Genomic DNA, 14,404 nt, shown 5'->3' with positions numbered 1-14,404 from the left:
GCTAATAATCTGAAATTTACTTCCCTTTTACTAGCTTCTGAGACTTTCAAACCTCTTCTAATCCAGGTTTCAATGCCCTGAGCCAATTTTAGCAAAAACTTCTAAAAATTCCACCAGTGTTTAAAATTACAAAACATAAAAAGAGATACAGAATAAAATCATGAAACCTCCCTTTAGTGAATGAAATCTTGGTTGACATCTGTCAAACGAACTGAATAGTATCAGAGACTTTCTTCCCTTTTCACATTCACTTAGTATCTGTAAAGCAGCTCCTCATAAGGAGCCTTCTTCTTCACCCCACAATGGAAGGAGCAGCCCTATTCAGTTAAGATAGCCATTTATCTTGATCTTAAGACTATCCCAGCAACTCCATCAAAGAAACATTTCACCTTGCTGCTGAGACTGGAAAGCAACACTTCAGGAAACCTCTTGAGTTACAGTGTTTGGCATTGTGGACCACCATTTCAGAGGGACACCTGTCCTGGACGTGACTATGCTACTACACTAGCAGCAGGAAAGAGGAGAAGGAGGAAACACAGGGAAAAAAAGAAAGCTAGATAAAGAAGTGGACTTGACAGCAACCTCATGCAATTAACTTTAAAATCCAACCTGTAGTGGCATTTAGCATTTAATTATTTTAATGATTTTTTTCACAGTTACAGTGAATTCAAATATGCATGAAAATTTAAGAAATTTAAAACATTAAATCCTGTTTTAAATTGAGGTATTTCCCTTATTAATGAGTGGTCTTATATATAGTTTAGAACAATCCTTTTTGTTCACAGTATTCTGTCTGAAACTACCACAATTGCAAGAATTTTCTGATTCATTTTCCATTCTTTACATTACCATTTCTTGTTTTGAACTAAATGTCATTCATAAATTAACACTGACCTCTACGTTTTCAAGAACAGAATTTATTTAAACATAAGTTTCTTTTAACTTAAATACAATTGATGTTATTAACCCTGTGAAAATTACTCAATGCATCAGGTAAGAAAAATCAGAATGAGATAAATGTTCTTTCCTGAAATGCACATAAATTTAATTTCTGTTAACAGTAATACTAAATAGTGCTGAATAGTGGAAAATTCCCTTGTCTTTTTCATGAACCTGTCATATGACCCGCATTCCTGCTCTAAAGAAAGCTTTTTTAAGTTAAAAGGAAAAAATGAAACATTTTGAATTCTGCAGACCTACTATCTAAATGCTAGTTCACACATCAATGTTTTGAAAAAATGAAAATTGCTAAGTGGCCTTTCAAAATGTTTCAGTATCCTACATGTTCATAAACAAAGTAACTATAATAATCAATTGAAAAATATTATTTCATCCATATATAGACTGAATTAACCTCCATTTCCTAATGGCAAATGTCTTTCTTGCCTATAATTTTCAGTACAATAGAGACAATCAACAACAAAATAGTTATCCAAAATTTTACATTAGAAAACTAGAAAATAATACTGTGTCTTTTTCAGTTGACACAAAAAAGTTTTCTTTAAATTGTGTTCTCTTCACGCCTCAACAGACTGGAATTGTCCAGAGCAATTCAGTTTTAAAAAGGTTGATTATTCCCTATGAGATTTTTAAACTACTGAAAGTTCCTCTCATGCCAGAGCAAACAAAATATAAATTCATACTTTGGGTTCTGTACTGGCTTTCTGATTCAAAACTGAGATTTAGAGCAAGGGATGGCATGCCATTTCACTGTGCAAGAAACAAGGTCCTGGAGCATATAGAAGCCTGCAGGTACAGACAGTAATAAGCTCTATTTCCTGCTGTTCCTGCTGGAACTCATCATTTGCTGTGTAAACTCCCAGCAAATCACCTTGCACTTTGATATATCCTTCTACAAAACAGGTAAAATATTCTACTGTGTGTTCCCAGGTAAAGTATCCAGAAGGAGGCAAATCACTAAGGTTAAACAAAGTAGAAACAATCAGCAAATGTTTGATTCATCTAAGCCCATTGCTTTTTTATTAATTCTATGAGGGAATATCAGTGCACACAAAAAATGCGAACCTTCATCCAAAATCTGTCTGGGTGGCGTGGTATTTCAGCATATGACCATAATATGACTTAACCAGGAACTGCTTAAAACAGTATTTTGAGTGTGATTTTAAGTGGAAAATTCATGTAGTCACAGCAAACTAACCAAAACAATTTTATTATCATTTAAAAATATTAACAGAATGACTACACAATAAATGTTCTCTACTTTCAGAATAAAAACTCAAATGTAACGTGAAACTACTATGCAAACCTCTTTCAAAATCTGAGCTCCCTATAGACATAAATTCACAAAGTTCAAAAAGCTTTAAAAAAGATTAAGCCATTGATAAACCCACCCACTCCTGCAATTCAGACATATCTCATTAAAAAAAGAATTACAATTCCTTCTGGAAGAGGGCAGGTTTTCCAAGTAAGACAAGACACACATGTTGCCAGGACTGTCTGAACTGGGAAAGCGATATCCCCACTTGGCTGGGGATTGCCAGTTTGCTGGCATTCAGCTAAGGGCAGAAGTGTTTCGGCTCGGTGCAGCGGCAGCACCCTGCACCCAGCTGAGGTTATCTGCAAGCGTGCTCTTCAGGAGAGTGGGCACCACTCCGGGGTGTGCCCTTGCCCCCTCCCACGTTCCCCCAGCGGGGCATGGCACCTGCGGCACAGCAGGGCACTGCCAGCCTCCCCAGCACTGGGCCAGCTCAGCATGAGAGCCCTGCACACAAAATTCTCTCCTTGGCCGGCCACTGCCCTCACACTTCTCTCATCTTTCTCTTGCTTTTTTCCTTTTTTTCCCTGGCCCAGTACCCCCTCCAAACCTCAAGAGACAGGACACAGTCTAGCCACTCAGGGACCCACACAGGCCAGGCTTCCTTCTGCGCAGCCCTTTGGGTAGAGCTGCTAATCCTTCTTATTAATTAACGAGATAATAGCAGTTAACCGGAAAGCAATATTAATGTTAACTATCTAGGAAACTTCCAACAGAAATGATTTATTCTTTTTGCCAATTTCCTGCTAACAAAGTTGCACAGCTGGAGCTGTGGTAGCATCTTGACGGTGTAAGAAGTTAAAAAACTAAGAGTGCCTGAACACTATGGGACTAAGAACATCTGCATCTATTTTCTTCCCCTCTCCCTAGATAGTTTAAAAGAGCCTCTCCTCCTTTGACTCCAGAGTTTATTAACAGCTGGGAACGTGAGCTCCCCCAATTATATCACCCTTACATAAGGACAAAGGAGAGTGTAAACAGTAACATGACTGATCAGAGAAATGTACTCTGAGAGAGACATGCACTAAAAACACTTAAAAATCTTAACATTTACATGTAGCACTGCTTCAGTTCTTTATACTCTCAAACTCCTAAGGTGTACTATCCTTCATTCAGTATATGCTGAATTACCTAACATCAAGTTTGCATTTTATTCATCCTGAAAAAAAAAAGTAGTGGAAATGATGAGGGAATTCAGAATTCTGCAGACAAGGCACATTGCTATAGATATTTTATGCTTTACAAAAAAAATAAGGGAATTTCTAGCTTTTTTTTTTTTTTTAATTAGTCACTGTAAGAGTAAGTAAAACATCCATCTGAGGGAGAGATTTATATTATCTTGGTTCTGTTGCAGCAAACAAGTACTGCAGCCTTCATTCACTGATTGTCAAAAACTTTCCAATGTGCCCACTGCAATGCGGATGCCAACCAACGAATCAAAGGCATTCAGCAACTAGACAAAGAGGGTCTGATGCCAACCTCGGTGCCACTGGCAACCATTATTGGCATCAAGCACATTGTCTGCCTTTTTTTCCCCTCTCCTGGCACTCGACAAACAAAATGGCGGTTCTTGTAGCAACGGGAACACAGCATAAGCGCTGCGCTGAATTAAATACCATCAAATGATTTTATGGACTGAAATGCATTTCATACTAAGTGATAGACACTCTCTGATGCTGACAGAAAGGAAAAAAAAAGGGCAATATTGTCAATAGAAACAATGTTCACACCATTTTCAAGTTTGGGTTTTATAAACGATCTGTGTGGGACACACGCGTGCCCCTGATACACACAACAAGCAGAGCCCCATAGAAGCATGTTGTGATTAATAATTATTTTAACGTTAAACATTGATCACAGTGTATACTTCCCATTCTCTTCCTCCTTTTCAGTCAAAGGAGCAGCATTGCAACCTACGTCAATCCTCTTTTTTTTCTCATTTTTCTTTTATTTAAGAGGATAGCAGAAAGTGAATAGAGGGGGGAAAAGATGCTGAATTCTGAGATGAGCAAAAAGTAGCATCTGATGAAGTTCATCAATGACAGAACTTCACAGATCAGTCCTTATTTCTTCTTTCAAGGCAGACATGGAAGTAGGAGCTCTTTTTGTTAAGAACTGAAAACATTATTGACACTTCTAGATCTGGAAATTGTCAATATATTGTAACATTACTCTGCACTGCAATGCGGATGCCAACCAACAAATCACAGACATCCTAGGCTAAACAAAGAAGGTCTGATGCCAATCCTGGTGCCACTGGCAACCATCACTGGCACTCAAACTATCCTTCCTCCTCTTTTTTTCCCTAATCTTCTATTTTAAAGCAACAAAAAAAGCAACCTACTTGGCCGCTTTTTTCATTTTGTGTGCTAATTCCTTCTCCATATTTTGTTCAGTGATTTAATTTTTTATATGTTTCCATTTAGTTTTTACATGGTGCTATTAGGCATTTATATGTTCTGAAAGATAAATAAAAAGCAAAACGCCATATGTATAATGCAACATTTTTGGTTGCCTTCATGCATATCTTTCAGAGACTGGCATTCTTAATCAAGTACACTAAAAAGTGCCACAATGAACCTGCTTTCAACGAATATAGAGAATCAAAGTTTGATAAAATGGAAAAAAAATTACATAGACAACTTAATATGACTTCTTCAAGAAGAAAGCCAACAGATGTTAATAGAAGACTTACAGTAAAGCAGCAAAATACAAAAGACATGCAGTTAGCTATAAACAAAAGGGTCTTCTAAGAGTGACTTGGAAATAGAAATTAGCCAGCTTCATTTTCAGTATATTCTCAAAGTAGCATTGTGTAACTTTGAAAGTTATAATATTACAGCATACTCAACTTCCTCATTTCCAATTAGACAAAAGTGTTTTAAATAAACTTAAATACTCAATACATTTAAATCAACAAAATCAGCTATGCCCTGCAATTCCTTCTCCCACTTCGAGTTACTGCCTTTCAACAACTTATAAGTCAACAGTGTGTTAAGAGTACTCTGACCCCAGTTTCTTTGGCTCAAGAGGTACTTAAACTGTTTTGTCTCCCTTTGTAGTTTTGACTTTTAGAGACAGGTAAATCCATAGAATTAATCAGTAAATTATGACTTACGCTATATGCATTCATAATATAATTTGATTTTTTTTCTACAAAAGGAGTTTAAAGGCAAAAATTACTTGTAATTAAGCTATTTTGTTTAATGTTGTCACAGAAATCTTTCTTCCTATATTATATGAGATCAAATTTACCAGACTCCACAGATACTTAAAGTCACTGTAAAATATCTAAATGTGTCTGCTGCTGTGGAGAGACAAAAACCCAAAAAAAAATACTAGGGGGGGTGCAGGGGTAAGGGTGTGCGGGGTGGGGGGGGAATCCAATATTTTTTTCATAAAAAATAATAAATGCATTCATATAAACAGTTCTTCGCTTGCATGAGTAAATGCTAAAAAGAGAATTACTTAAAACAAAAACGTAGTTCTCCTCTTAAAAAATGAGTACGCACCAAATGAAGCCACGCAATTTTACTTTTTTGTTACTAACAAAATCAATTCAATTTGTTTTCCAGTTAAATCCCATAGTTATTTACCAAGCATCAGATAACAGCCTGCCATCTGCCCTTCTGCAGGCCATTTCTACCTACTACCAGGCCAAGTTGTGAAATGGCCCACCATCTGCAGATGGTCGAACTTTCCCTACTTGAGATCTGTGGCTAAAAAAGAAATGCATGATTGCTGCTGATCTGCTGGCAGCCAGCATTACAAAGACACTTGGAGACAGTATCATTATCAGAAAGAAGCAAAATGACCCTAACAGAGAAAAAGTATTTCAGAAGACTTATTATCAGAGAAAAGAAAAAAAAAAAGAAAGAAAAAACCAGACACCTTTATCTACTTACAGCCATTTACAATTTTAGGGAACCTGCCAACGGGTATTGTTATATCCAATATATGAAATATGGCTAGTATGTTTTTCGCCTGACACATGATTATCAGAAGCCCTATTTTTATTTTCATTCTGTAATACTAAGTTTAAGAAGCTTTTCCATAGAGCTCCTGCAATTTTCCACATTTCAATTACCTGCCAAATGAGAATATATGAGTGTGATTATGAAAATATACTCTTCATAAACATTTCTCAAAATATTACAACCTGGATCTTTGTTTTAAAGCTCAAATAGATAAGATGAGCTACTGATGTAAAATATGAGTAAAATGTTACATATTGTATGCTGCAATTCTGATTCTATTTGGCATTTACATGAAATACAGCCATGATAAAGTATTGTCAAGCTTTGTTTTATAGGTATGAAAAACTCTACAATTGCTCTTCAACATGATCGGTTTAAGGATTACTTCTTGATTAACTATAACAACCAAGACAATAATAAATATTTGTAGTATTTATTGTGACTGTGCAATTGCATATGCCTGCATCTGTTCTTAATAGTACTGAGGTGGGGGCTTCTGGTTTTTTTTAAAAATTCAACTTGAAAACAAGAACGTTTTCTGAAGTCACAACTATGTATTGCCACTTTTTCACAAAAAATAAAAGGCAACTTCAGTGGAATGCAAGTACTGCCTTGGTATGTGTCTCTCTCACTCTTCAAAGAGGCACGCATGTCAAATATGAATGTCACACAGGTCTGCAGGAAAATGTGTGTCTTTAAGAATGTATGTATATATGCTGATTTACAAATGGATATGTAGCCACACTACACCTATGGACCACAGAACAATGTTTCACTGGAAGCCAGCCCACAGGGGAAACAGAGCTACTTGGAGTCAGAGTCTGACATACTAACATAGAAACATAACAGTCTGCTTCCTACCTTGCTCCTGCACGTAGTATGCCAAAAACAAATCAAGCTCCTTGACTGATACTGTTATGTGATGTGGCTGGACGCAAAGTGCTGGATTTGTGCAATGTGGGGATTTCATGAGACGCTCTCCATCCGTACTTTCCAAGGGGATGCCTTTGAACAGGATCACCATGACTAGATCCAGACGCCAGACTTTGTCAGCCTGTCGCAGGCAATCGATTCTCCTAATCTTGCCCTTCTGGTCAGGATTGGACAATACACAGCATGGGTGCTTCTTCCCAGTAACTGTGAGCACAAAATCCTCCCGGAACTCTTGGCGAATATCTTTGCGCAGCTTGGCCAGAAGCCTGGATGCCCACTTCTGTTTAATTTCAGGCTTTTCACTAAGTAGCTCATCCTTGACTGCTCTTTCCTCATCCTTTGACATTCGTTTCTCATGTTTTTTAAAGTACTTGCGTTTTCGAGCCTGAAGATTGAACCAAGTATAGGCAATTGCACGGACATGTGGAAGAAGTGCCTCAATGAACGGGTGAAATTCATCCTGTGGAAAGAAGTGAAGGAAAAGAAAGAAGAAGAGAACAAGAAAACTCAAAGTCAGCAAGTTCTCATACCAAAGCAGCATCAAGAAACGTTTCTGAAAATCTTTACGTGAAATACTAGATGAAGAGAATAAACACTTAAAATTTACACAAATTTCATATTCCATTCTTTGAAAGAAGCATGTGAAAATTTTATTTTGTACTCCTCCCCTCACTTCAACCCACAACATTGCAGAGACAGCACAATTTAAGAGATGCTACCAAGATGTTTTATTCCTAGCATTTAAATAATGAGTGAACAGCTAACATCAAGAAAAGTACCATTGCACAAAGAGGACACTGCACGGTTTTAAAAAATCTGAGCAGAAATGTTCAGAAGGCTGAGACAAATGCCACAGTTCATTTCTCTTCTCTGTGGCACAGAAACACAAAGCATATACATGCTCAGTGTAATGCCACACAGTTCCCGCTTTTGGAGCATGCTCCCAGCAAGAGACTGCTGGTGGCACAAAGAGCATGCGCCATTAAACTTGATCCATTTTCTTATCAAACGTCCAACATTCCAGCACTGAAACAGCACCATTCCAGTTGTGGTAACTAGAGAAACCAGTATACAGTAAGGAAAAGCAGGCAAAAGACACATGTCATATACAAATCCTGAACAGAAGCTTCTGTACTTTCAGCTCTTCTCTCTTCCCTCCCACCACCCCCAAGCTCTGTAAAGTTAAGACTTTATGAAGGTGAGAACAAAAATTACATTTATGTCCTTCCAGCAGTTCCACTGTGAATTTTGAAGCCCCACAGAGTCAGTTAATTTGCTAACTGATCACATGAGTGTGGCAATTATTCTAAACCCCTTAAAAATCAATCTGAGGTGTACAATGAAAAATGGCAACTTGGCACAAACTTTGCATTCTTTGTGTATCTACATGCTGTGGCAAAAAGACATTATAAGTCCACCGCTGGTCCAATGCTGCTTTTGTGAAATCCATTCCATTTATTTACAGTTTCAAAATATCCCTTTCTGTTGTCTGGCTTCACCTGCAAGTTCTTATCTTCTGCCTAGCAGCAATATGGATTGCATTAAGGAGGTAATGCTTAGTTGTTGTCTACAGGCACATCCTATAGCAATTAAATTAATTTCATTTGTCTGCTTAAAGTACCATCCTACACATCCATGTTAATATCTAAATAGACTTTCCCCAAAAAACTTATTTTCCATTAAGAAGTCTGCTGTTTAAAACACTGCAATCTGCTTATCAAACGTTACTATATTTTGGGTTGAAAGGGAGACCTTAGGGGAGGTATCTTTCTTCCCGTGTGTAGGGATATTTAGTTTTAAATACCATGCAGATTGCTCATCATACTTAGTGGCACAGTGCAATCAAACTAAAACTGAACCTTTTTTATGCAATTATATTCAAGAATACAATTAACAAACTACTATTTTAGTTACGCTGCTAGACAAGGAATGAATTATGTTTAATCAATAGGCTGATTAACTCCATTAGGTAAAAATGATGAAAGTATAACTAATGGTCTCAATTATAGAGTGCAGACTGCCATTGCAGAAGCTTCAGGCAAAGAATTCCATATTTAAATCTTTGAATTTCAAACAAACTTCAAAATTTCCTGAATGTTGCAAAACCCACTAGATCTAGTTACCTCTCTTCCCTAACCATCCCCAAATCAAACAGAAAACATCAGAAAAGTTACAAGCAGTTTACCTATGATCATGTTGTCTTCATAGGAAAAAAAATTAAGCAAAGGTGGGGGGGGGGAAGGAAAAAAAGAACAGAGAGGCAATATAGGAAGATACTTCAGGACATAAACAATTTCATTACAGTATGATGCTTGAAAAAGACCTACAAAGGCAACAATTAAACTGATTAGTAGTTTCCAGCGGAGACTTGAACAATTCTGTTACTATACTGGCACATAAAACTAGGCCGTGGAAAGAGTTAAACCACAATCTGTTCTTTGTGTGGGAAGGCAGTTCTGCTCTGAGCAACCACAGCCCATGATAAGACTTCCCTATCTTCATATGCTTTCTGATGCCATGCTTTTTTCCCTTTCAATTGTAACTACTAAGGAAAGTTTATTTTTTCTCCTACAGAAGTCATCTTAATTGAAGTATTGATTTTTATTTTTTTTTAAATTAGTGGAAGCATAAAAACTTAAAGTCGTACTGTGTTAAATCCTCACAATTCATTTTAGGCTGAATAAAACAGATTTACTACAGATTTTGAAAATTCTAACAGCTAGGGCTAAAGGTGGGGTGAAGGCAGGTAGCTGAACAGCTTTGGGAGAAATTAATTTTTGCCTCAATACAATGATTTCTCCTACATCTAAACAGACTTTGGCATTTATAACTTAAAATGGCAATAAAATAAACATGGACATATTCTACACTAGTAGAATATTGCACATCTAGTTTTAATTTTGAAGAAGAGCATAATAAATTATTAAATTATTTCAGATTGACTATGCCTTGAGGTAATGCACATAGTATTAACGATAATAACCTATAGCACTTTATACCTATGAAAATTTTATAGAGAATTTCACTGATTAAATTCCACTCTGTAGCAGTTCAATGTTTCCTTTTCAAAAATAGGGAGAAAAAAACCACAAAAACATACACACCAGAAACTCCAACCTTTTAAAAACTGTATTCGGGTTTTTCTTTCACAGTACTGTTAAGTCCTAAAGAGATACATACAGGTGAAAAGTGTCGAGAAGAAACACAGCAAAGAACATCCTGTTTGCAAGAAATTTTTTCAGATTTTTTCAGCTATTTATTGTGCATCTGGAGTATTTACAAATGAAAATAGTTGACATGGGGAAGCACCTATAAAAATTATCCTAAAAGGACATTTGCAATTAATCACACACATTCTCCACCAAATTTCCTAAAAAGATATCAACAGGATTTTATTTTTCCTCCTTAATATTCATATAGGCAATAGTGAATTATTTTTTGGTTTTATGTGTCACTTGCTCATGTGCCCCAGCTGCTCTTGCAATGAAGTGATTTATAAAGGTAAGATTTTCAAAAGTCATATCAAATAGCTAAGGTGAACCATTGTGCACTGGCAATTTATATTAAAATGGAAGTTACTGTACAACATTTATGCTGCTTGTAAAGAAAGGAAAAATAGCAGTCATCTAATGACAATAGGTAGGCCAAGTTTTCTTTATTGAAAAGATAAAGAGGATATGCAGTGCTCCTCTCCTATCTTTCACTTTTAAACTTTGTATCAGCCCATGAAAGCTCAAACTGAGGACTCTACAATAAATACACCAGGCAGAAGTATGGTAATTTTATCAGAAAACTTCACCAACTCAACTTGTATGGATTTTCTCATGCCTAGTGAAATAACATATAGGCACAAAAGAAAATACTACATATTCTGAGATTTTGGATGACTGTAACAGAATAAACCACGGCAAAAAATATCACAAGAGAGCAAGAACTAAAAGGCATGCAGTAACTGCATCCTATTCATGTCTCAGCAAGGCAGATAAATGCAGTTTCCAGTCATTCCAAAACATAGAGTAAGAGGTATATGGGAAAGAGAGGAAGTGAGCCCACAAAATTAAATTGCATTTGGTAAGTTTTCTTCTACCTCTGAGTTATTTTCACCCACCAAACTTTTATTGTAAGTGTGATGGGTAACACTCAAATCGACAAGGTTTGTCTTAAAGCTGTACTTTGGATTTTAGACTTGTTATTAAAACGTGCTTCAGCGCTGTCTCGGCACAAACTGAACTACCCCTTTCATAAGTAGTTCCATCCAAACAGGTGTTCTGTGTTTACTTTTACCAAAATATTTTCTTCTGAACTATACTACCACAGTCGATGCGCATTGCAAGAGTGCTAGGTACAGAGAATACAATAGAGAAAACAATTGTGCCAGTAATGCTTTAATGCAGTTGCTACTCAAAGTGAGATTAATCAATCTTTTGCCTTAAACAAATAAATAATACAAGGTTTAAGTTCTCATTACCGGTGTACTTTAAATTTTTAATTTATATAGAGAAAAAGGTAGAAAAAATTCCAAACTAAAATCAATTTGCTGCAACTGTGTTCCATGTATGTATCACCAAATGGGAACTGTTCCTGCATGGCACATAGTAGAGCATGACTGTAAAATATTATGGAGAAAGTATCAAGGCACAAAAGCCAGGAACTGCTTTCTTGGATTAATGGCAGTAGAAGTACAATGCAGCATTTTTTAATACACTTGAGTGCAGTATTTTAACACAAATTTGTAAAGAATGAGGAAATCTATTACATCAAAGAGTCCAAAAAGAAAATATAATAAAAAAAGTCATTAGAGAAGAAAGCAAGATCATTAATTACCACTGTAAAAGAGGTGGTTGTGAAAACCTGTATCTCAAATGCAAAAACTGCTTTCTTAAGTTGTACTGTCAGGTTTATATTCTGATGCAGAGGTCTTATTGCCAATCAATAATTTCACACGGTGGACAGCCTACACAGAATTAATTTTGCTAACCACAGATTGCACGCTAAGTAGTTATTTCTATGTGTCTACCTGCAAGCATGCGCGTTTCTGTTACACAAAATGCTTCCTATGTTTCTCTTTTGAAGAAGAAATATCTCAATAACACTTTTTTCCAGCTTTCCTCCACTGCAGCTCACATTCACTTACTGAAAATATCCATATCTAAGTCAATCACACTTAGATGCCAAACAAAATATAAACAATAAAAAATGTGTCAGCCAAAAAACTGCAGGACTGTGTCCAATCACTGAATAAGTCTTATCATTGTTTCCATCTTCAATCACAATTTATGAATACCTTAGACCTTTCGAATTACAATGGTTTGTAACTGCGGAATAACTTAAATCATACTTATTTATTCACGGCGCAACTGTAAGTGCATCGTTGGCCTCTCTGTAGCAGCCTTGCAGCAGACATTACTTTCGCACATTTTCTGCTTCTTTAGCTATTTGTTGCACCAATGTAGAAGCAAGCAGTTATCGCTTAATCAGTTTACATCACATCCTCCTAAGACAGACTTTCACGAAAGCTGAAAACTATCCCCGGGCTTTGCAGACAGGGTTTACCGTCCGAAAAAGGCTCCGGTGCCCCGGCGCTCGCTGGCCGATACCGTACGCCGGCCGAGGACGCTCCAGGGGCACCCGGGAAACTTCCCAAACATGCTTCCGAAACCCCTCAGGTTTCAAAATCTGCGCTTTGCCGCGGCGCGGACCCCCGCTCGGACTGCCCCCCGCCCTCCGCGCCTCGCACCGCCGCCCCGCTCCGCACCGCGCCGACCGCCGCTCCCCTCCCGCCGTCCCGGTGACGGTCGCCGCTCGGGATCGAAAAGCGGCCGCAAGCGCTACTGTAAAAAAAGGATCGGTCTTTCCCCGTGCTGGGGAGAGGGCACACTCCTCCGCCAGCACCACACTTTAGCGGGGAGGGGGAAAACGACGTGCTCTTGTATAACCGAACGAGAAAACACTGCACAGCTTGGTCATCCCCGCTCACATCTCCCTCATTGTTGGCAGCCTGCATATTATTAATTAAGCATAAGACAGGATTACTTCGAAGCGGCCAGTGGTCGTGTTTTGTCAAAAAAAGCACTTTTCCTTTCAAACCCTTTCATTAGGCTGTGTGTAAACAGGCGAGCTGAAAAGAGTGCAAATCGTTTGATTCCAATCAAATCAATACTTCTCAAACACGGTTTTTTAGCATAATTATGCTCATTTCCAGTTTGTTAACCTTTGACTTCTTATGCACCAACAATTAACAGTATTTGTCTACGGGTGACACTTTGAATGGATCTCCCCAAAACAATGGCGTGGTACAGTTTATTCTTTAATATTCCCTCCTGAGAGAGGAGTTTGGATCTGACAAGCAGTTACGACTGTGCTTTAACCCGTTACAACTACTAGCAATGACTCATTAACAACCCACATACATATAATTTTTTTTTTTAAAAATCCCAACAAACACGTGAAAATAAATAAATTAGCAAATAAATTAAATAAAAGCGTCTATACCTGAGTGAGACAGATTGGAGAATACATCATGACTTCGCTTTGAGAACACGCTGCCCGGAGAGCCCCTAAGAAAAGCCTCAAAAAGGAATAATTTCATCTATTCATTTTACAGTCATCTGAGACTCAAGGAAGATGAAATCAATCAGGACGGGGCTCTGCTCTGGATCACTACAACTTCACAACAAACCCCAGTCCTCCTTAAATAGCCAAAGATTCAAGTTCACTCCGTGTGCTAGATTTCCCGGGGTGAAATCCAATCTACACTTTTAACCCTCTTGTAGTCGGCGGCGCAGGAGTCTTGCTTTTGCTGCTGCTGCTGCTGCTGCTGCTGGTTGTTTTGCAGATGAGGGGGGGAAGGACTCGGAGGGGGGGGTGGGAGGGTGGGCGGGAGGATTTTTTTTTTTTTTTTGTTGTTTGGCTTTTTTTTTTAATCCTTTTTTCTTTTTTTTCTTTTTTTTTTTTTTCTTGGGGAGGGGGGGTGGGGGGTGCGGTGTTTTTTCTTTCTTCAGAAGTTAGTGGTGCTGCCGTAATAACACGACGCTGTCACCACGCTTTCGAAAGTTCAAGGTTACAGCCCGGAGCGGAGCAAGAGGCTCGCGAACAGCGATGGCAAGCGAAACTTCTCCGGGCGGTCGGGACCGTGCCGCGGGGGCGCGCCGAGGCGGGGGCGCGCTCGGGCGGGCAGAGCGGGCGGTGCGGCCTGCGGGCTCCTCCGGCAGCCTCTGCT

The 14,404-nt window shown here is 38.2% G+C and overlaps 1 protein-coding gene across 9 annotated transcripts in view; it reads right to left on the bottom strand.

The window, feature by feature from the left end:
* Positions 1–14,014, bottom strand: part of NFIB (nuclear factor I B) — a 170,113-nt gene extending 156,099 nt beyond the window's left edge. For 2 of the 9 annotated variants that reach the window (XM_059873339.1, XM_059873340.1), the window contains exons 1-2: positions 13,678–14,009; positions 7,114–7,645 (exon numbers count right to left, since the gene is read on the bottom strand). In XM_059873339.1, the coding sequence (XP_059729322.1) occupies positions 7,114–7,645; positions 13,678–13,707 (562 nt within the window). In that variant the 5' untranslated portion in view covers positions 13,708–14,009. Of the gene's footprint in view, positions 1–7,113; positions 7,646–7,964; positions 8,088–13,677 lie in introns of those variants that run through there. The other 7 variants (XM_059873342.1, XM_059873345.1, XM_059873343.1 and 4 more) reach the window with 5 other exon arrangements.
* Positions 14,015–14,404: the final 390 nt, after the last annotated feature.

Source organism: Haemorhous mexicanus, chromosome Z (genome assembly GCF_027477595.1).
Source record: "Haemorhous mexicanus isolate bHaeMex1 chromosome Z, bHaeMex1.pri, whole genome shotgun sequence".
Classification (NCBI taxonomy): Eukaryota; Metazoa; Chordata; class Aves; order Passeriformes; family Fringillidae; genus Haemorhous; species Haemorhous mexicanus.
Note: the sequence above shows the minus strand (reverse complement) of the source record. Positions and strands in the feature narration are given on the sequence as shown.